The sequence below is a fragment of the Tachysurus fulvidraco genome, chromosome 10 (genome assembly GCF_022655615.1).
Source record: "Tachysurus fulvidraco isolate hzauxx_2018 chromosome 10, HZAU_PFXX_2.0, whole genome shotgun sequence".
In the NCBI taxonomy this organism is placed as follows: domain Eukaryota; kingdom Metazoa; phylum Chordata; class Actinopteri; order Siluriformes; family Bagridae; genus Tachysurus; species Tachysurus fulvidraco.
In genome coordinates, this window is record NC_062527.1 from 24,140,124 (window position 1) to 24,164,285 (window position 24,162).

General features: G+C 40.5%; 1 protein-coding gene and 1 pseudogene across 2 annotated transcripts in view; both read left to right on the top strand.

Moving 5' to 3' along the window:
• The first annotated feature begins 584 nt into the window (after positions 1 to 584).
• LOC113638841 lies at positions 585 to 4,225 on the top strand (annotated as a pseudogene).
• Positions 4,226 to 4,249: 24 nt separating this feature from the next.
• The window catches only part of LOC125145677 (major histocompatibility complex class I-related gene protein-like), a 36,032-nt gene continuing 16,119 nt past the window's right edge, over positions 4,250 to 24,162 (top strand). Inside the window, exons 1-7 of one of the 2 annotated variants that reach the window (XM_047819490.1) lie at positions 4,250 to 4,398; positions 11,203 to 11,475; positions 11,582 to 11,869; positions 11,951 to 12,235; positions 12,379 to 12,495; positions 12,576 to 12,656; positions 12,908 to 12,985. In XM_047819490.1, the coding sequence (XP_047675446.1) occupies positions 4,323 to 4,398; positions 11,203 to 11,475; positions 11,582 to 11,869; positions 11,951 to 12,235; positions 12,379 to 12,495; positions 12,576 to 12,656; positions 12,908 to 12,984 (1,197 nt within the window). In that variant the 5' untranslated portion in view covers positions 4,250 to 4,322 and the 3' untranslated portion in view covers position 12,985. The remainder of the gene's footprint in view (positions 4,399 to 11,202; positions 11,476 to 11,581; positions 11,870 to 11,950; positions 12,236 to 12,378; positions 12,496 to 12,575; positions 12,657 to 12,907; positions 12,986 to 24,162) is intronic. The other variant, XM_047819491.1, reaches the window with a different exon arrangement.

Sequence of the window (24,162 nt, forward strand, 5' to 3'; positions counted from 1 at the left end):
GTGTTTAATCCATTTTTATGGACCAGTAAAATAAACAAGGCTGACTTTGTTCTCAGAACATTTTCCCCTGTAAGATTAGCATTAGCTTTAACATGACTGAGTGAGAAGATCTCTACTTTAAATTCATATAGAAATAAGCAGCACTTAGCTAATGCTAGTTAAAGTGACTAGCTGGTTAATCTGATGTAAACCTGAACGTGTCTCTGTACTCTGTTAGGAAGAACTTAAGATAACTCGATAACGGAATTCAAGCGAATCGATTCATCAAAGCTTCAGAACCGATACTTTGTTCTCAATAGCGCTAATGAAAGAGTCGACTCTTTTGGGAATGAACTCTAAGTCAGTACAATAGTGCTGCTGTGTCTGTAATTTAACATGACTCGCTGATGTTTACATCGTTTACATTTCAAGCTGATATCGAAAATTAATTATTTTGTCTATTTTGTAATAATCCAGGAGTAACATTTCCTTTATATACGTAAAACAACAGCTTATATTCAAAACGCGAGTCAGAGCTCAAAGTTCAAAATATACGATGGATTAAAGAGCCGAATGAAGGATTCGACTCGCAAACGACACATCATTGTTGGAGCTACAACTGACGTGCGTAGGTCAGCGGAGATTTTTTTTTTTTCAGCGATCAAACTGAACACGCAGAAAACGTGTGGATACGTGTGTATAGACCAGTAAAAGTTTAAGTAAAGGAGGAGAAGAGCTATGAAGCTGCTCGCTGCAGTGTGTATTTGGCTCCTGCCTGGACCTCCAGCTCTAGGAGGTGACTTCACATTAATAACTGACTAAAGTGAAAGTAAAAACATTCATAACAAATAAAACGTTATGTTTTTGAACTTTAAGTTAAAAGTGTTTATTGTTAATTTTTCAGTTGATGTTTTCCTGTTTGGTCATTTATTCTGACTGTATTTTTACAGCATTTAGTCTCTATAGTGTATTATAGTGTATTATAGTGTGTTCTGTTTGCTCTTTAAGTGATAGTGAGTGTGTATATAAGTGTGGAGCTTCTTTAAATGTGTGTGTTAATCTAAATCGTCCAGTTTCTTGGACGTTCATGGAGGTAACATCTCACAGTGTGGCCTCTGAATCCTGACCTATATTGTTCTGTGTAGTTTTCATTTTAAACTGTTTATACATGTGAATTACACATGGATTTAGATTTAGACATGTGAAAAGAGAAGAAATTCTTTTAATCAGTATCATCTTTGATTAAATTTTTAAAATGTTAAAACAATTATGTTATTATTATTATTATTATTATTATTATTATTATTATTATTATTATTTTTATTAGCCAAAAATTTATTTTTAAAAATGTGGCCTAGGGCTAGGGGGCACGGTGGCTTAGTGGTTAGCACGTTCGCCTCACACCTCCAGGGTTGGGGGTTCGATTCCCACCTCCGCCTTGTGTGTGTGGAGTTTGCATGTTCTCCCCGTGCCTCGGGGGTTTCCTCCGGGTACTCCGGTTTCCTCCCCCGGTCCAAAGACATGCATGGTAGGTTGATTGGTATCTCTGGAAAATTGTCCGTAGTGTGTGAGTGTGTGAGTGAATGAGAGTGTGTGTGTGCCCTGTGATGGGTTGGCACTCCGTCCAGGGTGTATCCTGCCTCGATGCCCGATGACGCCTGAGATAGGCACAGGCTCCCCGTGACCCGAGAAGTTCGGATAAGCGGTAGAAAATGAATGAATGAATGAATGAATGAATGGCCTAGGGCTTTCGAGCCACATGCACCAAATTCGGATATGTCGTAGAACCTGGTCTGAAGTTTGTTGCTCCTGTTTTTCTAAGCGATCGGAATTCCGGCATTCCCAGTACGGAAGCTCAAAGTGGCCTTTTTTCCCATAGACTTCCATTATATATGTTTGAGGTTTATAACTCGGCATGTTTTCGAGCGATTTACACCGAACTCGGACAGGTTCTTTAGGACCTTACTCCGGACGAAATTTTTATTTCGGGGTTCCGACGGATTTTTCGGTTTTCCCGTAGTCGACGGTCAAACATACCATAGACTTGAATGGGGAATTCCGAAAAGTCCTCTAAGCTCTCACACACGCAGCATGCGCAGAGCTCAGGCACGGCTTCTGTTCTGTGTTCTATGCAGTATAATAATAAGTAGAATCCCATAATGACTGCAGTCATGACATGAAACGTCAAAACCCTCAGTAGCCACTTTTTGCCAAAAGTACTGGCACCCCACCGGGTATTCTGGTGACGTCACTCGACACCACGAGACGTCACGTGTAGCCCCGCCCCCCAAAACAAGGGAAATCAAAAATTTGCACAACATGGACATGTGACATATCAAAACACTCAGCACAATGAGGGGAACTGCCCCACGGGTATTCTGGTCACGTCATGTAGGGCAGTTCATGTGGGGTCACGTCATGTGGGGCAGTCACGTGACATCACGTGAAAATTAAACATTTGCAGAACATGGACATGTCATATAAAAAACACTCAGCACAATGAGGGGAACTGCTCCACAGGTATTCTGGTCACGTCACGTGAAGTCACGTGATCTAATCTCAACAAATCTAGTTATTATTATTATTATTATTATTATTATTTTTATTATTATTATTATTATGTTTCTTAACATTTAGTCAATTTGTGATTTCGGACGTATTAGTTAAACATTTTCTCCACATGTTGAAGTAATATTTTCTACATGTTTCATCCAGGTCAATTCTCTCTGTTTTACATCTACATGGCGCTCTCTAAACCTCTCAATGTGCCTGGAATCTATGAGTTCATTGCTATGGGAATGATCAATGATCAAGTGATTGATTACTATGACAGTGAGACTCAGGTTAAGGTTTCTAAACAGGACTGGATGAAGGAGAAGATGGAAAAGGATTACTGGGATAAAGGAACTCAGTCCCGTAAGAGCAAAGAGCAGTGGTTTAAGGTCAATGTGGACATCCTGATGGAGCGAATGAGACACAATAAGTCTTGTTAGTTCAGTTTTATTCATCATTACTCATTAAATGTCAGATGTCATTTGTTTATGATTCTTAATGGCACACAGTTCTTATCTTTACTGCACTGTCTCCATTTCAGACCTTCATGTTCTTCAATGGAGACATGGCTGTGTGATTCAAGAAGGCACAGATGGACAAAACACATTTGTAAGAGGAATCAGTGAGTATGCTTACGATGGTGCTGACTTCCTCTCCTTTGATGATGATAACTTGAGGTAATCGCTCCAGTTCAGGCTGCTGTGCCAACCAAAAGGAAATGGGATGACGTGTCCATCCTTAACACATACACCAAGAGCTACCTGGAGAAAGAGTGTGTGGACTGGCTCACCAAGTTCATGGACTACAGAAAAGAAGAACTGAGAAAGGGTTGTGAGTATCCAGGAGTTTTTTTTCCTGAGTCACATTCATCTTGATAAAATAAGAAGGAAAATTATCTTCTTTCAGGTCCCCCAGAGGTGCATCTACTTACAAAGAGATCAGTGACTAACAGCAAAAAGCTGACCTTGACCTGCCTGGCCACGGGTTTCTACCCTCCAGATGTGGAGATGCGGGTGAGAAAGTCCACAACTTCCCTGCCTGAACATCTGGTAGCATCTTCAGGAGTCAGACCCAATGGTGATGGTACATACCAGCTGAGGAAGAGTGTGGACATCCTGGAGGAGGAAGAACCACTGTACACTTGTTATGTGACCCACAGCACCACCACAGAACCAATAGATAGAAGAGGGGGTAAGTGTTGCATTTGAAATGCTGAGAACTGTTTTGCTATTTAATTTAAAATTATTAGATTTTCATTTCAGTTCATCTCATTCTGTCTTATTGTTCAAAGCTGTGTAATTAGTGGTGTAATTAGATTAGATTAGATTAGATTCAACTTTATTGTCATTACACATGTACAAGTACAAGGCAACAAAATACAGTTTAGGTATAATCAGAGTGCAATAGCAGCAAGTGCAGGATATAGTGTTTACAAGAGTTAAATAAGTTGAATAAAGTGGTAATATGGAAGTGATTTACAGATGTGTGTGTGCTATGAACTTAATATACAGAAGGCTATTACTATAAACTGAAATTAACAGAAGGATATGTGGCCGGGTATAATAAAGAACACAACACACCGGAAGCAACAATGCTTTTCTCAAACTTGGGTTTAATCTGACTGCTGTTTGTAAGTAGAAAAAGATGGGAGCAAATTTGAACAAAACCAAAAGTCTGATTTAAACAATTTTACGTCCCCCCCGTCCCCCCCGGGATTTACGCCCATGAACACGTGTGTTATACGTGGGTCAATATTCATATTAATCTATCTGCAGTTTATACGATAAAGGATGATGAAGATGAGGAAGATGATGGCTGCAGTGTGTTTGTGTGTGACACTTTGTGTCTTCGCGCCTGCTTTGGGAGGTGAGTGTCCGGAAACAGAAAGTAAACCGAAAGTACTTTATAAAATCATTATAACAGAACAAAAAGACACAGAGATGTAAAATATTATTCTAAATACATGGCAGAATGTTTGCAGTTATAAGTCTAATCAAACTTTAACATTTAACACAATAGTAATATTTATATGTTAGAGTTTTACAGTATTTGGAGTATTTGAGTATTCGACACGTTTTGCTGTAATAACAGACACATTTGAGCTCCATGTGCTTTACTTTACCACGTGTTCATGTAAAACCTGATGATTCTTTTAGATCAAATCCATCCGACTGAAGTCTGAACAAGAAAATCAGATTTTTTTGTACAAAGCAATTAATATGGAAAAGATCTCAGACAGGGAGCTAGAACTAGTGCAGAATATTGGATATTACATTAGATACTGAATATTAATCACATTATATATAATTAATTAACATCATAAAATTAAACATATTGAACATCTATTTTTTTTGGTTTAAATATATATATATATATATATATATATATATATATATATATATATATATATATATATATATATATATATATTATAAGTCAAGTTAAGTCAAATTGACTCTGCTGATAATTGCATTTTTTTATTTCTATTTGTTTCTCTTTATTTATTGCATATATTAAATGCTGCTACTAAAACTGTTGTATAAACTTAAAGCCTCACTACAATACTCTCAGTGGTCACTTTATGAGGAACATCTATCATCATACAGGTCCAGCATTTCAGCAGATGTTCACAACAAACATCAAAGTCTGATCTCTGTGACTGGTATCAGATGGTTTTATTATGACTGAGTTGAGTTTACACAGTTTAGTTTTTACTAATAAAGTGGATGGTGAGTGAATTTTTGAGTGTGATTGTGGTTTTGGGTTCATGTTGGTAAGAGTTCTACATGTTCATGAAACCACAGTGTGTTAAAAGTAGCGAGGGTGTTTCCTGTTTCCTGTGTCCTGTGTCGGCTGTGCAAAAGATTTTCGGTTTACTGCACACTTTTTTGTACACATTTTCCCATAATAAGTGTTGCATGTAAATGAATTTAAACAAATCATCTTCACCCTGCGTTAGAAATAAAGAAATCTAAACAAATCAAAACAAAAATGATTAAATGTAATAAAAAATGTGAACAGATTCACTTTGTTCACTCTCTCTCACTCACTCATTTTCTACCGCTTATCCGACTACCTCGGGTCACGGGAAGCCTTATGTGCCTATCTCAGGCGTCATAGGGCATCAAGGCAGGATACACCCTGGACGGAGTGATTCACTTTGTTCCAGAGTGAAAATGTTATTAGTAATAAAATAGTATGGGACTTTGAGTGAAGTTATCAGCTGATAGAATAATGATGCTTAATCATTTGTCCAAAGTAAAGAAAACATTTCCAGTGTAGGAATCACATTAGATCAGAATAAACCAGCCTCGAGCCAACAAGTCTACTGAACCCTGAGTCTCAAACAGAACTGCTAGAGAACGGTTGAGTTTGTCAGTTCAGTCAGATTCTCAGTTACAGAGAATAACAAGTAATATTATTTCTTTTTATTACTTCTTTTTGGGTCATCTTTTTTATATTTTTGTTTATTTTCAGCCTGAATATTTCAGTGGCATTTTTGGTGTTGAATGTAAGTCAAACTTACACTGAAAGGGTTCATCTCACATTCAGCACAGATTATATTTGTAGTAATGGAGGAAGCTGCACTGAGATCAGGGAGAGAGGCAGGGCTGTGTCTGTTAATATCCAACAGGTTAAACACCAGTGTACAATGCTTGTGTTGTTTCAGTGTTTTCTTAAAAAAATAATAATAAAGAAATAGAGGAGATCAGGAAGAGGCAAAAACTTTTTAACAGTGCTGTAGATCAGTCGCTCTGCCATTCATTCATATGGAATTTACATTTACATTTACAGCATTTGGCAGACATTTTTAAATGCAAAAAAAAGTCTTGCGACTCTGGGAAACTATTGTTTGATCTTGTTCCCTCTGGTACATGTGTGCGCCGCCAGCAGGACCAGCCGGGTCGCCGGAACCAGCCGGGTCGCCGGAACCGACCGGGTCGAAGGAACCTGCCGAACCGACCAGGTCAACGGAACCGACCGGGTCGACGGAACCTGCCGGGTCGATGGAACCTGCTGAACCGACCGGGTCGACGGAACCTGCCGGGTCGATGGAACCTGCCGAACCGACCGGGTCGACGGAACCTGCAGGGTCGACGGAACCTGCCGGGTCGATGGAACCTGCTGAACCGGCCGGGTCGACGGAACCTGCCGAACCGACCAGGTCAACGGAACCGACCGGGTCGATGGAACCTGCCGAACCTGTCGAGCCGACCGGGTCGACGGAACCGACCGGGTCGATGGAACCTGCCGTACCGACCGGGTCGACGGAACCGACCGGGTCGACGGAACCTGCCGAACCGACCGGGTCGGCGGAACCGACCGGGTCGACGGAACCTGCCGAACCGACCGGGTCGACGGAACCTGCCGAACCGACCGGGTCGACGGAACCGGCCGAGCTGACGGAACCAGCCGAATCGGCCGGGTCGACCGAAATGACTGAGTCAGAGGACGCGGTCGACATCATGACACCCAAACTACCTGAACTCTCTGCCTGGCCTGAACCTATGCATGTTTCTGTTTTCCTGTGTTTTGCTTCGCTGGACTTGCCAGCCCTTCTACCTCCTGTCCCTGTTCATAGGCCCAAAGCACCACCCTGGCTGCCAACTCCGTTCCGGTCTCTGGCTCCGCCTCCAGCACCACCCTGGTCCCCGGTCCTGCTCTGGTCTCTGGCTCCGCCTCCAGCACCACCCTGGGCTCTGGTCCTGCTCTGGTCTCTGGCTCCGCCTCCAGCACCACCCTGGTCTCCGGTCCTGCTCTGGTCTCTGGCTCCGCCTCCAGCACCACCCTGGTCTCCGGTCCTGCTCTGGTCTCTGGCTCCGCCTCCGGCACCACCCTGGCCTCCTGTTCTCCCGGCGCCGCCCTGGCCTCCTGCTCTCCCGGCGCCGCCCTGGCCTCCGGCTCTGCCGGCGCCGCCCTGGCCTCCGGCTCTGCCGGCGCCGCCCTGGCCTCCGGCTCGGCTGGCGCCACCCCGGCCTCCTGCTCGGCGGGCGCCACCACTACACGAACCCGACCCGCCCTCCTACCCTGGTTGCTCCTTCGCTCCACCCGCCTGAACTGGGTTTTGTGGACTTGGGAGCGTCTGGAAGCCGCTCGTAGGGGGGGGGGGCTCTGTAATGTGTCTGTGTTTTCCCCTTGTTTCTGTCTGCCGTCTTTCCCTGATGTTAATTGTTGACCCCGCCCACCTATCTGTTACCATGGACACTAATTACATTCATTCTCTTCCCCAGGTGTTTTGTCTTAGTCCTTGTCTGTCTCTGTTTTGTGATTGGTTCTCGTTCACCATATATACTCTGTCTGTTCACTTCAATGTTGTTGGTCGTTGTTGGTGTGTGCATGTCAATGTTCCCGTTTCCTGTTTGTTCCGCGTTGCCTGCCTGCCTGTTTGTTTGTGTTTTGTTTATTAAAAACCTTAAACTGCATTTGGATCCTCACTCGCCTTTGTCTCACCGTGTCACATCGTGACAGTGCGTTGGAAGGACTGCTGTGACTAGTCCGTTACACGATCTTGTTAAAAACTCTCGTTTCATTTCGTTTCCTCTGGTATGCGTGTTCCCTAAAGGTCGCTGTGGATATCTGCCATTTCAATTTGGTGGATTTAGTGACTTTAGTGACTGCTGGGCATTCTTAAACTGTGTAACAATAACCAATTGCTCAATAGCACCTGATATCATTAGCCAGGTAATAATGCTGCTTTTATTCTCATTGAAGTGTGAGGATTTTATTGTGTAATATGGAGAGATGGTCATGTTAAAATGTAACTGTTTATTGTAGTTTTATTCATATTGGACAAAGGGGAAAGCTTCTCTTCGAATGAGGCAGCCAGGTTAATCGGACTGTTTTAAAAGGAGGTTTGTCATTTGGATTTGTGAAATGTCCACATCTTATACTGTGTATATTTGATGCTCTGTTTTAATTGAAATGTATTAAAGGTGTTTTTATTTATAGGAGTACTTTTGGCTGTTCACTGGGCAACCACTGTTTCTTTCCTGTTGTATTTTTCATTTATTTTCTTTTCCATATTTTTGTATTTCTTTACATCATTATACAGTACATGATAAATTATAATGGGGAATAATACGCTCCTGTTTTAATAAGTGTGATCTCCCTCTACTTGGGTTTGTGCTGTGGGTTTGTGTAGGAATTGAGTTCTTGTGTATTGGGTGTCTGCTTATTTGTTTATTCTTTGGATTTGAGGTGTGATTGAAATATCTTTCATACAGGTTTAATTTTGATGTGATTTTTATTGTGTGTTTATTTTTATTAATGCTAGAACTCATTTCTTTATGCCCAGTGAGTGTTTAAATCTGAACCAGTAAGAGGAGCTGTTGACAGTCTTTGTATATGTGGAGCTTGTATTTTACCATCGCTGTTGAATAAATTGTAAACTCCTTTGTACTCTAATTCTAATTCATTCATTTGAATTGCTTGAGTGGGTTGTCTTATTTTCTCCCACTAAGTTGTTAAAGTGGGGGTGGCGTAGTCTTTCTCAGTTTAATTATCAAAATTAGGAATTTATACCTTATGGTTCACATGCTATCGTGCAGCTATCGGAAGCCAGTGGAGGGATCGCAGCAGCGGGGTGGTATGGAGAACTTTGGCAGGTTGAAAACGAGCCATGCAGCTGCATTTGCAGAGGACGGATTGCGTTCGTATTTAGACCTGCCAGCAGTGTGTTGCAGTAATCCAGTCTTGAAATGACAAGAGACTGAACAAGTACCTGAGCAGTCTTTGTGGACAAAAATGGCCGAATCCTTGTTGTAGAGAAGGAACTGACATGAGCGAGTTACATTAGCTATATAAGGGGAAAAGGACAGTTGATTGTCCATGGTTACCCCAAGGTTGAGAGCTGTGGCTGATGGAGACATCAGATCATTGTGCAAGGATATAGCAAGATCATGACCTGGGGATGAATCACCTGATGAACAGCAGTTCAGTTTTGCTAGGATTGAGCTTTAACTGATAATAAGTCATCCATGATGAAATTTCGCCAGACATGTTGAGATCCAGTCAGAAGCTGTGGTATCTGAGGGTGGGAAAGAGAAGATAAGTTGTGTATCATCAGCATAGCAGCAGTAAGAGAACACATGTGAGGAAATAACTTCACCAAGAGAGTGAGTATACAGGGAGAAAAGAAGAGGACCAAGTACTGAGCCCTGTGGGATGCCAGTGGAGAATCTGTGTGTAGCAGATTTCATTCCCCTCCATGTTACCTGATATGAGCATCCTTTCAGGTAGGAAGCGAACCATTCCCAAGCTGATTCGCAAATCCCAAGACTCTTGAGGGTGGACAAGAGAGTCTTGTGGTTGACCATATCAAACGCTGCGGAAAGGTCAAGAAGGATGAGGACGGATGACAGTTTGTCTGATCTAGCAGCATGTAATTTCTCAGAGACATCCAAAATGGCTGTCACTGTGGAATGAGCTGCTTTAAAGCCAGACTGGATGGGGTCTTGGAGGTTGTTCTGTGAGAGATAGACAAACAGATGATTATAAACAATGTGTTCAAGAATTTTTGAAAGTAACGTGAGAAGTGATACCGGTCTATAGTTACTGATGTCTGATGTATCCAGAGCAGGTTTCTTTAGGATGAGAATAACCCTTGCTCTCTTGAAAAGGGTGTACCTGATCAGATGTTATGGATCTATTGATGATAGTGGTAATGAAGAGCAGAAGGTCTTGCAAGATGGTCTGGAGCATAGTGGAAAGGAGGGATCCAATGGGCAGGTGGTAGGATTGCAAGACTGGATGAGTTGTAAAATCTCTTCTGCTGCTACAGTTTAGAAATACAACAACAAAGGAGGAATCCATAGTGTGAGATGTAACTGCAGTCGAATGGTCCATGTTATGTTCTATTAATGATAGTTTGTACTAGTGTGTCAAAACGGTGACTCTGTAATCCTGTGTAGAAATGAACAATTTGTTGTCATAGCTTTCAGTTCTTCAGTAATAACAATGATGACATTGTGCATGAACATTCATTAAAAAGTGCACTAGATGGACATAAGAAACATGACCAAAGACAATCAGAAACCAGATGATATCCAGTGAAATAACCAAAACAAACACACCCCTAACCCATATGGGTGTCATCCCTGTTTTGATAGCTCCGCCCCACATATACATACGTGACCTAGGCAACTATTATGGTGGAACATGCTGGGGCAGCTGGCCGAGGGGATATTTTATAAATAAATGAACACAATGAGTAATACTAGGGTAATACAAATGTGTTTTTGTAGTACTGTGTGTTGTACTGTGAAAGGTTTAGCTCCATTTCACGCGGAAGACGACGTTCAACACCTAGAACCCGAGGCAAAAGTAACGGCAGGTATCCACAATGTGAATGTTTTAAATCGCTTTCGGCTAATGTCAGACATCCGCACTAAACACTGTCTTCACCGCATATTGACAAGACACGCCCATTTATGCTCATTGGATACACGTTTGTTTTGTTAGTCGGCCCGACTCTTTTTGTGAAGCATTTTTGAAACATCGTGCACTCCACCTTTAATGTAGATGTAGAACATCTAATGTAGAACATCTAAACCTACTTGCATTGTATTTCAGCTGCATGTGAACAACATAAAGATAATAGAAGTAGGACAGGATTTGGTCTCAAACAAAAGAGAAAGTTGGTAAGATAACTTTCTATTCCCTCTCCTCCAGGTGAACACTCTCTGTTTTACACCTACACGGCTCTGTCTAAACCTCTCAATCTGACTGGAATCTATGAGTTCACCGCACTGGGCATGCTCGATGACCGAGAACTCGACTACTACAGCAGTGAGACTCAGGTTAAGGTTCCTAAACAGGACTGGATGAAGGAGAAGATGGAAAAGGATTACTGGGATAAAGGAACTCAGTCCCGTAAGAGCAAAGAGCAGTGGTTTAAGGTCAACGTGGACATCCTGATGGAGCGAATGAGACACAATAAGTCTGGTTAGTTCAGTTTTATTCATCATTACTCATTAAATGTCAGATGTCATTTCTTTATGATTCTTAATGTCACACAGTTCTTATCTTTACTGCACTGTCTCCATTTCAGACCTTCATGTTCTTCAGTGGAGACATGGCTGTGTGGTTGAAGCTGAAAACGGAAATAGTAAATATGTGAGAGGAATTGATGAGTACAGCTACGATGGTGCTGAGTTCCTCTCCTTTGATGATAAAAACTCGAGGTGGATCGCTCCAGTTCAGGCTGCTGAGCCGACCAAAAGGAAATGGGATGAAGTGTCCATCCTTAACACATACACCAAGAGCTACCTGGAGAAAGAGTGTGTGGACTGGCTCACCAAGTTCATGGACTATGGACAACAAGAACTGAGTAAATTTTGTGAGTATCCAAGAGCTTTTTCTTGAGTCACATTCATCTTGATAAATTAAGAAGGAAAATGAACTTTATATCTTCTTCCAGCTCCCCCAGAGGTGCATCTACTTACAAAGAGATCAGTGACTAACAGCAAAAAGCTGACCTTGACCTGCCTGGCCACAGGTTTCTACCCTCCAGATGTGGAGATGCGGGTGAGAAAGTCCACAACTTCCCTGCCTGAACATCTGGTAGTATCTTCAGGAGTCAGACCCAATGGTGATGGCACATACCAGCTGAGGAAGAGTGTGAAGATCCTGGAGGATGAAAAACCACTGTACACTTGTTATGTGAATCACATCACTCTGAAGAATCCTATAATTGTAGGTGAAGGTAAGTGGAGCATCGTTACTGAGCCGAGTTATTCTACTTACAGCCCGTATCAATAAAAACACAGTGGTGTAAAGAAAGACAAATGAATGTGAAAATGTAAAAGGTGTGATCTCTTACATTGCTCTTATTCTTATTGTTGCAAGATTGCTTTGACTGCTCCGTAGCTTCGAGTGTTAGCATTGGAGCAGTGATTGGAGTTCTGTTGGTGCTGGTTGGGGTTGCTTGTGTCATCTATATTCTTTATTCCATGAAATATATTGGTGAGTATTGCTGCTCTAACTCTGGAATATCTCACCTGACATCAATACATTTAATCTCTTCTCTTCCTTATGTACTTTAGTCTGTCCAGCTTTCTTGAACATAACAACAAATGAACAACAAGCTGTGGATGGAAATGTGGCATATGTTCCAGCTCCTGCAGGTATGTGGACATTGTGTAATGATTCTGTTTGGATAAAAACAAGCAGCTGGTAAGTATACGAGCTGTCCCACTGGTCCTGTTCCTGTATTCTGCACAATGATAAATAAAGTTAAATCTATTCTAATCAAGTCTTATCTAATAAGAAGCACGAGAACAGAAAATTGTGTTCTACATTTTAAAACTCAACAGAGGAAGTATGGTTTATTTAATTACTTACATGTGTGTGTGTGTACACCTGTGTGTATTTACAGCTGATCTGGAAGCGAGTGGACATGCGAATGGACATGAGGAAGAATGTGCGAATGGACACAAGAATGGCATCAACTAAGGTTGTAATGCATTAATATTTTAAAGCTGAATGTGTTCATGGTGAAGTCTTCAGGACAGAAGAGTTTACTCTTTGTAGTTTATTAGTAACATGACAGGAGGGGGTTTTATTTAGCGGGTTTGTCATTTGAAGTCATGTTCCTGAGCAACCATACTGCACCATATCAGTAATTGCACTTATTTTAAATTAATTTATTATTTTAATTATTATTATTAACATGTAATAATAATTGATCAATCCTTCAGCCCCGTTTCCTGTTTATTATGTGATTTAATGTAATTGCATTATAATGAATGGTCATGTTTGTGTCAGTAATGTTTCTCTTTTTCTTTACAGCAGCATGAAGACAAGGATCTCAGACCAAATGACCACGAAAAAGTTTTAACCCTCATGTTGTCTTTTACATTTTAAATTTAATGTGGTAACAGAATTGGGCACGAATTTCAAATTTCATGCTTTTAACAACAAAACCTGCATGTTTAGTAGGAAGACGTCTAACCACAGCAGTGTTGTGCTAGTTACTAAGAAAAAGTAACTAGTTACAGTTACTAATTACTTTAATTCAAAATTCACTAATACAAAACTCAATTACTTTGTGATTGCTTACACTGAAAAGTAATGCATTACTGTTAAAAGCAGGGGTGATTCTAGGGTCAGAGCTTTAGGGGTGCTGAGCACCCAATGAGCCCCACTGCCACCACCCACCCTCTTTTCACACAAAAACAAAAAATATGTCTATTGAAAAATAACTTAACTATTTTAACATCGATTCGACTAACTCCAAAATCCAGATTTTTTTTTCTTTTTTTTGAGACCTTTCCAGAACACCAGCTTAATTGTGAGAGTTCACACAGACACACACACACACACACACACACACAGACACACACACACACACAGACACACACACACACACACACACACACACACACACACACACACACACACAGACACACAGACACACACACAGACACACACACACACACACAGACACACACACAGACACACACACAGACACACACACACAGACACACACACAGACACACACACACACAGACACACACACACACACACACAGACACACACACACACACACACACAGACACACACAGACACACAGACACAGACACACACAGACACACACACACACAGACACACACACACACACACACACACACAGACACACACACAGACACACACACAGACACACACACACACACAGACACACACACAGACACACACACAGACACACACACAGACACACACAGACACACACACACACACACACACACACACACACACAGACACACACACACAGCCCCCTGTAACAAACACAAAACCTTCTTCACTCAGCTGGTTTTCCTGACCGTTAACTCCATGTGCCTCCTTTTGTATCAACAGTCATCAGATCGGTTAGATTAGATTCAACTTTATTGTCATTGAACAAAGTAACAGGTACTTGGACAACAAAATGTAATTTATCTTCTGTAAATTATTTACAAATTAGCGATAAACTTTACCAACAGAGACACACGTACACACTACACAGGTACGCAGTTTATTTGTCGTGCTGCTGTTTTTGTTTCACGCAGTTAATAAACAGACAGAACTGCTTGTGTCTTGTGGAAGAACATTGTAACCGGTGCTACCTCTCTCCGTTTATGACTATGGACGAGCCACCCAGGTCCTGTGCTACTCCACAGCGGCGGCGACCCGCTGGACTAAAATAGAGGATGACACCATTTGCTAAGGGAGATGTTTACATTTTCATCCTTAACACATACATTTTTAACCACAAACTACTGAGTGTGTTTTGGACATTATTTACCCTTGTAAAAGATGAACAAAAATTTTAGAATAACAACATTTCTTACTCCAAGTTTTAGTGGTGCTGAGCTCCTTTTTAGGGGTGCTGAAGGCGAAGCAATCCTAAAAAGGGGCTAGCGCCCATGGCTAAAAGTAACTTTTTTGTTACTTTTTTAAAGAACATACTTTAATATTCCCATTAATGCCCTTAAATGCGTTGGTCAGTGGTGTAGTTGGGGCCATACGCACGTATACGCAGTATGCTTACTTTTTCCACAGGGCTGTTTGCGCATAACGACTTCTATGGCTTAATATTAGCGTATACCCGCCGGTATACCCGCTTGTTTTGCTGCTGAAAACGTCCATAATTTACCCTCGTCTTTTCTTCCCCTTTAACTGCATCGCATTTTTTTAACTCCCAAAACTTCGTTGTAATTGGTTAATTTTTATTTGAATCCCCCCTCCCTCCCCCGACAGATGTCGTGTACCAACTTCACCGAGCGTTTACAGGGAGGAGAGTTTACTTCATCAACAGAAGCTGGTGTCATGCTTAAGCAGACTTAAGTAAAGTTTGTGCATATTCATAGATTGGAGACTCCCGAGTCAATAACTTCTGAGCTAAACGCTGTTACTACACAAATAACACCTCTTTTCTATTGTAGTAATGTAGAGAAGCAGCTACAACACAATTCTCCTCAAAATCAGCTTTCCGTTGGACAAAATACACAAATCTCTACGTGCAGCCGACTGACAGACAGGGGACCATCTGCAAAGTGCAAAACCCGAAAAGCGAATACTAAAAAACAGTCAATAACTTCACTGTAATACACTGTACTGTCACCAGCTCACACATCACTGATAGTTATACTACAACACTTACTTGGGAGAAATGTCTTTTTGTATAATTTTTATTTTTATTCATAATAAAAAAAAACTTCACTGTAATACACTGTACTGTCATCAAATTCAGCTCACACACCACTGATGTCCTGATAGTTACACTACAACACTTATTTTGAGAAACCTTGCTTTTTGATTATTTTTATTGTTTGCATTATAAACAATATACAACAATATACATTTCACTGTGATGTAAACTTCAATGTGTAAATCAGCTTTTGTCAGACATACAGTATGTAATCCTGCTGCTTATATAAGAGCTATTACACATATTGTTAAACTCTATGGTCTCTGTACTTGCTTTAGCTCAATGCACAATACACAACACCAAGGGATATGTCCGCTCGGTATTTGTGCTCCTGTCATCCCAAGGCATTTGATATGGAACCATATTGTGCAGGTTCACACACTGAATCTATAAGGGGGGGGGGGGATATGTCAATTATATCTATAAAATATTTGCTTTAGGAATCCTGTAATGCATAAACATATTGAAATATTTAATTACTTTAAATTTATCCATACACTCCCTGACAAAAGTCTTGTCACCTATCCAAGTTGTAGGAACAGCAGATAATAACTTGACTTCTAGTTGATGATTTGGAATCAGAAGTGGCTTAGATGAAAGACAAAGGCCTCTAGATTACGCTTATTTTACCAAAATAAAATTTTATCATGCCTTGATTTTCCATCCATCCATCCATCCATCCATCCATCCATCTATTACATACCATCTCCTGTGCTTTGTAATGGGCAGCAAGAAGGTCTTGATACCTCAGGCTGTTGATGTTGCCATCCACTCTGCAGATCTCTCGTATGCCCCCATACTGAATGTAACCCCAAACCATGGTTTTTCCTCCACAGAACTTGATTGTTTTCTGTGTGAATCTTGAAGCTTACATTTGACTAAAAGGTTTTTGTCCTTATTCTCAACTAAAGTAAAATGATGAGCATATTTCCACTTTGAGAAACTCGTCTTGCTCTCACATTGACTCGCCGTTACTGCCGCACATACATGAATAAACGTTAACATGCACACAGTGCGGCATCTTCATGTTTACAGGGTGGCATCCACAAATCCTACAATGTGTCCCTGCTGTAAACAGGTTAGTCTGTAGGTTACACAGGGACAAAGCACCATATGGTAACTTTATTTAAAAAGTAATGCGTTAGAGTATTAGTTACTGTCAAAAGTAGGGATGCAATGTATGGGGGGGGGGGTTCTGTTTTGGGAGGTGTCTGTTTTTCTGTGCAGGATGAACACCGATTGGTTCCTGAGGTTTACCTGGTGCCACACCCTGCTGGTCAGCTGACTCCCTGCAGCCTATAAAAGCCTCCACCACCCCTTCCTGTTTTAGCTTTGTGGCTCAATGCTGTGATTGTGTTTGCTACTAGTTACTATTGTGTGAGAGTTGTTTGTTGTATTCGTGTGTTTAGCCATTCCTGTTAATACTGCCTCCTGCCTGTTCCTTTTGACTTTGGTTCTGGATTGCCCCTTGTTGTATCTTGTATACAAAAACAAAGACGTCATTCCGTTTATAGCTTTAATTTATTAACGAGGTAACAGACATTTGCAGCTTCGTGCAGCTTCCAACATACACACTGCAGACTTCGTCAGTGCATCACATCCTCATACACACACCACTACTGACCTCTACTGGTCATTATTAGTTATAACCCAACATATAATATCCTTCCCCCCTTAACTTGAAAACTTCCACTTAAATTATTTCCAACACATAATTTGTAGAAATGTAGTACTAACAACCTCAACATAACTTTCTGAAACATCTCAACACCTTGTTATGAAATGTTTTTTTTTGTTGTTTTTATTATTATTTCACAAAGTCTTTAAGATATTCTGGTAATTTTCTTGCTGAACGTCTCACAGAACCTGTTTGTGAACTCTCAGACTGCTTTGTCTCCTCTGTACCAACCAACTCTGGTTTTGTAAGTCTTGGTTCAGGATCTGTGGCATCAAACCCTACAGTTTCTACCAATCCTTGTGGTTGAACTAGAACATCAGCTTGGGAAACAATTTAGAACCTCTTTCTTTTCTCAACTAAACAGCTGGTCGACATGCCGATGTACTACTTGAGCATTTTCCAGACTCACTCTGTGATGCAGGTCCTGTGATCTCTGTAATTTCTCTTTGCACCCATTTTGGTCCATTACCAAAGTTCCTGGTATACACGTTATCTCCCACTTCACAATATCTTGGTCTGTTTACCATGTTGTTCTTTCTGACTCTGTTGCTTTGGTTCAATTTTATTGTTGAGATCTGAATGTATTCTGTCGAGTGAGCATCTCAACTTCCTTCCCATCATCATTTCTGCAGGTGATAACCCTGTTGTAGACTGAGGTGCTATTCGATAACTGAACAATGCATGGTGTAACTTGGTCTCAATGGTGTCCTCTGAGCTTTTTTTTAAAAGGTCTTTGAGGGTCTGTACGGCTCTCTCAGCCAAGCCATTTGATGATGGATGATACAGAGCAGCAGTAACACGTGTTATTCTATTTCTGGACATGAATTCTTTACATGACTCACTCATAAAACACTGAGCATTGTCTGACACCATGACTTGAGGAACGCCATGCACACTGAAACTGTTCCTCAGGCACTCAAGAGTGACAGCTGTCATTGCTGAACTCAGGGGGTTTGCATCTATCCACTTAGAATGTGTGTCGATTAAGATTAGAAACATTTTACCCATAAATGCACCAGAATAATCCATATGCACACGTCTCCAGGGCTTCCTTGGCCACTCCCACGGATGAAGTGGTGCACACGAGCTTTTCTCTGTTCCTATGTCCACATCCAGTTTAGGCCACCACAGGTAGCTCCTCGCCAGGCCTTTCATCCTCGACATCCCTGGATGACACTGATGCAGTTGGTCCAACAACAATGAAAGTCGTTTCTCAGGAATGATAAGATGTGCTCCCCACAGCACACAACCATCTTTAACACTAAGCTCCCGCTGTCCTTTTTATAAGGTGCAAAGTCAGCTGCATCACTCCTTCCTCCATTCGGTGTGCTAAAACAGCTCCAACTCCAAACGGTGAAGCGCCACATGCAAGTATAAGTTATTTTTGTGTGTCATAGTGTACTAACACTTGACTTGACTGTAGTAACTCTTTAGATTGGTGAAAAGCTTTCTCTTGTTCCTCTCTCCAACCCCAGGTGACATCTTTCTTCAGCGGTTTGTGCAGAGGTGCTAGAAGTGTTGAGAGCTTTGGTAGGAAATGGTTATAATAATTCAACAGTCCCAGGTAAGATTTAAGCTCTGTTACTGAAGTTGGTGTTGGTGCATCTTTGACTGCCTGAACTTTTTCAGGGACAGGATGAACCCCTGTTGCATCCACTCTGTCCCAGGAATGTGACTTCCTTTTCCATGAAGTTGCACTTCCATGCACCTTAACCTCAGTCCGGCCTCCTCCAGCCAGTGCAACACTTGATCTAACGTCCTCAAATGCTCCCTATCGTCCTTCCCAGTCAGCAAAATATCATCCAGGTATACCACTACTTTAGGAATGTCTTTTAGCACAGCTTTCATGGATGTTAAGTTGAAAGATGACTTCCGGTTGAAAGGGCATGCTGGTGGGTTTGGCTGCCGCTCCTCTCTCCCATTTAATTTTTATTTTAGTAGTTTTTTGCTATGAGCCAGTGAAGACAATTTGTTGTTTTTTTTTTTCCGTGATGTGGATTTATGTGGACCCTACTGTTTTGTTGCCTGGCCCAGAACATACTCTGCTTACACCGCTGTGAGGCTGCTGTTGGTGGGGACCCTCATTTTTAAATGTGTGCATTTTAAAAAAAAGTTTTTTTTAAATCACCCACCCACTGTTTAAGGGTATCTGTCTTCCTGGAGACAAAATGTTTCCAGATGTTTGATTCATTTGTCTGTAAGATTGTTAGATTCACATTCGCTTGCACATTGTAGCCTCCATCATCTTTGCTGCTAACTAACCCTTGCTTGCATCATGTGATGATGACACATCATCCTCTCAAAGGTCAGCTAAGATGTAACATGTTTGTGGAGTCAACTAGATTTCTCCTATTGTGTTTTTGTCATTTTAAAGGTTTTACCTTCTTTCATTCATCTTCCAATGAATCATGTATTTATTTGCCCCAATGCTGTGTATAAGCCAGAAACTTCAGAAACTGCATTCTAGAGTCAAAATTAGTGACATTTTGAGAATAACAATGTAGTGCCTATTGCCAATAAAAAAAATATCCACACCATTTTAAAGCCACAAATCCTCTACTACTATGAAACCTCATGCATATATATCAAGCAACTCAAACAAAAGTCCTTGTTCTTGTCACAGATTTATGCTCTTTACTTTTATATTCCCTCTGAATCAGATAACCAAGGACTGGCTCAAGGGGAAATTGCACTGAATACACATCGGAAACACACGTTCAGGCTCGAGTGGAACTCCGAACCTTCGACTCAGCAGAAGTGCGGCGACCTGGCAATCGATCAGCTGCGTGTAGGATTTCCCAGTGGAGTTCTCCAGGCTCCTTCCTCCCTGCACAGTTTATTTTGGAAGAAGTCCCCATCTAGAATCCTGCATCATTTGCAGATGTTTATATATTATCTACTCCCAGTTTATGACCAAACAGTTCAGCTTGAGTAGGATTTAATTGGGTTAGTTCTTGTTTTGAAGAGTAAGCTGTCTTAGGAAGTAGGTAGGAGGGAGGGATGGAAAAAATATTTATAAAAAAAAAAAAAATTCCCATTATCCTCCAGATCTAACTTCCAGGTTGTATTGCTGCATTATTGAAATTCATCTTTATTCAGGCAGAATCCCCTTACTGCAAAAGCCTCAAATAAAGACATTGCATTCAACATCATTAAATGGTTGCACCTCGCTGGAGGGGGGGTAGGGGGGTGCGAATGAAGAAACGCGAGGCCCAACAACACATTGCCAAGATGGTGACGTGAGCGGTTGTGGTGTTTTGAGCTGAGACAGAAATATGGGGTCCACTTATTATAAGAAGTTTTAAACTGCATGGTTGCCAAACATTGTTAGCGATACATTTGTAAAGACACTTTTGGAGACTTTTAACAACTGATTTGTGTTCGGATTATGGAGATGGAGGACTCTGTGGAGATGGAGACTGAATCATAAGGATCTTCATTCTTATGCCTGTAAAGCGTCTGGAGGTACCTGTAACACCAACCCCAATACTCCAGAGAAACGTCCACCAAAGAAAGTTAAGAATGATGGGGAGAATGAACCATCTTTGGCTGAGATGCAAGAGAACATTATCCGCGTTCTGACGGCCAAAATCGATCAAAGAGCTCTACAAAACACTCTACAAATCGAAGGACTTAAAGTCACTTGAGGACTTTTATCAAGAAATCGCTGATATAAAGAAGGACAATGTATGTCTTAAAACACAGTGTGTGGAATCTCAAAAAAAGATTCAAGTAATGGAACAGAAGCTGAATGATGCTGAGCGATATAACAGGCGATGGAACTTGTGCCTTTACGGAGTCGTCGAGAGATCAGAAGAAGACGTTAAAGCGGTTGTGAAAGAAATATGCAGAGAGATCCTTCCAGAAGCCCAGTGCACACATGTGACAGGTGCCATCGATATAGTCCACAGGATTGGCAAACCTTCAGAGATGAAGAACAACATCACATCGCGACCAGTAATCATCAGGTTTCTTTCACGGACTGCAAGAGACTTGGTGTGGAGATTTGCCAAAGCTAATGAATATTTACAAAGAAAGCATTTTCGCTCCAAAGAGGATCTGACTGCTGCAGACAAAGAAGCACACACCAAGTTATGGCCTGTTGTAGAAAAGGCACGTAAAGAGGGAAACAGAGCATACTTTGTAGGTGATAAGGCTTACATAAGAACGAGGTTTGAGTTACCTAAGGTTTCGTTAACTGGAACATATATTGATCGGAGCAAGCAACTTTCCTTATTTTCATGTAAGCGACAGCCGACTTATGTAGGCTATATTGGTAACAAGTTGTAGTATGTTATGAATGGCACCTATACAATCTACTTATAAAATGTTTGAAAAAGTGTTCATATGTAACGGTAGATAATCTGCATTTACTGGCGGTTACACTGAAAAAACGAACTTGTAAAATTTACTAAAAAAAATCCTCGTAACAATTTGCACAAACTTTTTTTAAGTAAAATCTACTGCCTAATTTCAAGTATTAATTATCTAGCAAAATCAATTAAAATCTACTTAGTAATCCATGAAATGTTTGTTAAAAAAAATAAGTAAATGTTACTTAATTATTTTTATTTTAAAAGTTCGATTTGTTTGAATTATTTAGGTAAATTCTATTAGTTTTTTTTTCAAAGTGTGTAGCATTACTGTACTAGAAATATTTAATAAATCTTATTTACTTTTTTAGGGTAGATTGCATTTACTGTTTTTTTTTATTTTCTTTTGTAGTGTTAATTAAGTAAACATTAATAATAATGATATTACCAAATAAATGTAATCACTTTGTCTATGCTTTCAACACAAATCGCAATGGTTAAATACAATTCAATTTTTTATTTTTCCCCAATGGTATCAAAATATATAGCATACAACAGATGTTAAAGATGTTTATTAAATATGTAAAAATGCTCTAGTTCAAAGTAAATGAAAACTGGCAAAAAATTATAACTTTAACAAAACAAATTCCCACCACTATTTGCCTTGAATAAAGTAAATTCAAAACACAGTATAAACACCTTGATGCTTCTAAAGTCTGGTCTCTCTTCGTGTTAAAAGTTTGTGAAAAAAAAAAAAAAAAAAAAAAAAATACAGTAAGACCAGGTGGTTATAAGGTATAAAACTGAAAACGCTACTAAATTTCAATTTAGTACAAATGGCAAAAGAACAAATTATGTACCAAAGTGTGGGAAACAATTTCAAAACAACAGAACAACCAAAATAATTATTTATGAAAAGGGTTCACCAGAACATGCATGATGGAACACTGAGTTGGGGTGTTGTAATGGCATCCAATAATGTGCAGAACTTGCCATCACAAACAAACTTTAAGTCAGCAGCTTGGACTTTAAAGTTTGAACTTTAGAGGACAACTTAATCCCATCCAGTTCTAGAAAAAGTTTTTGAAACACCTCAAAAGTATAGCGCAGGGCTTTGGGGTATGCAAGATTGAGGGCATAAATCAACCCCATAAGTAGTGCACAAGCTTTAGCCACGTTGTGACATCCGGTTAGGATCTCCCGGCCTTCAAGAATAATAGATGCATCCACTGAATCCTCTACACCAGCTCCATAGACCACAAGAATCTTAAGGATGTGTTGCATGGTGTCACTGTGACTGTCCTCCTGCATATAATTAACAAGAATTTGGCATTAGATTAAGAATTTATCTGCCTCTTATTTCAGGCTTAACTTTATGGTAACAATTTTAAAAAAAGCTTTACCAGGCATTCTTCAAAAAGTTCCTCTTCTTTTTCGCCAAGGTACAGTATGAGGCTCCGGATAATAGCTTCACGTCTCACCTCAATGCTTTGGTTCTGTGAAGAGAATAATGTTGTCAACGCATACTGAACTGTGCAAAAGTCTTAGGCATGCTAGTATTTTTACCCCCCAAAAGAGGTTTTAAGCCAGGTAAGTTCTTCTGAATTTAGTTTGTCTCAGTTTTCATGTAATAATAAACAGATTTGATGAGATCAGGTGTGTAGCACCGGCTGTTGTCAGACTCCTTGTGCATACAAAAATCTAACTGGATTATTACAAATAATGACAAAATGAATGTTTAAAAATGTAAACTGAAAATTCTTACTGGTACAATACAGCAAAGCAAAAACTTAACTGGCTTAAAACCTCTTGGGGGGGGGGGGATACTAGCACGCCTAAGACTTTTGCACAGTACTGTATATCTAAGACCTAAGCAGTGTTGTTCAGCATGCAGACTTAAGTCATTTTTATACTGCAATAATTATACTGCAATGTCAATCACATAATGAAACATCTGAAGATGAATATTTTCTGCTCTAACATTAGCCTTTCTGTTTTATTTTATCACTTTTAGGTTCATCCCAGGGTTTTTGGAGTCACCTTGTTCTATGTATTCAGGCCATATTTTTGAAAGTTGATGAAAAAGCAATGTGTTAGTCTACCAGCTAAGACCAACTAATTACTTATGGGGGCTGTCGTGGCCTAATGGTTAGAGAGTCTGACTTGACAAGCTTTTTTAATTTGAAATTAAAATGCGCGCAGCAGCTTTATTAACTTAAGTAAAGTTGGCCGCATATTCACAGATTGGAGATTCCAGAGTCAATAACTCCTAGCTAAACGCTGTTACTACACAAATAACACCTCTTTTGTTATCGTAGTAATGTAGAGAGGCAGCTACAACAAATTTCCTCAATATCAGATTTCCTCCGCGTTGGACAAAATACATAAGTCTCTGTGTGCGAACACCTAAGAGACAGATTCCAAGGGACCGTCTGCAAAGTGCAAAACCCGAA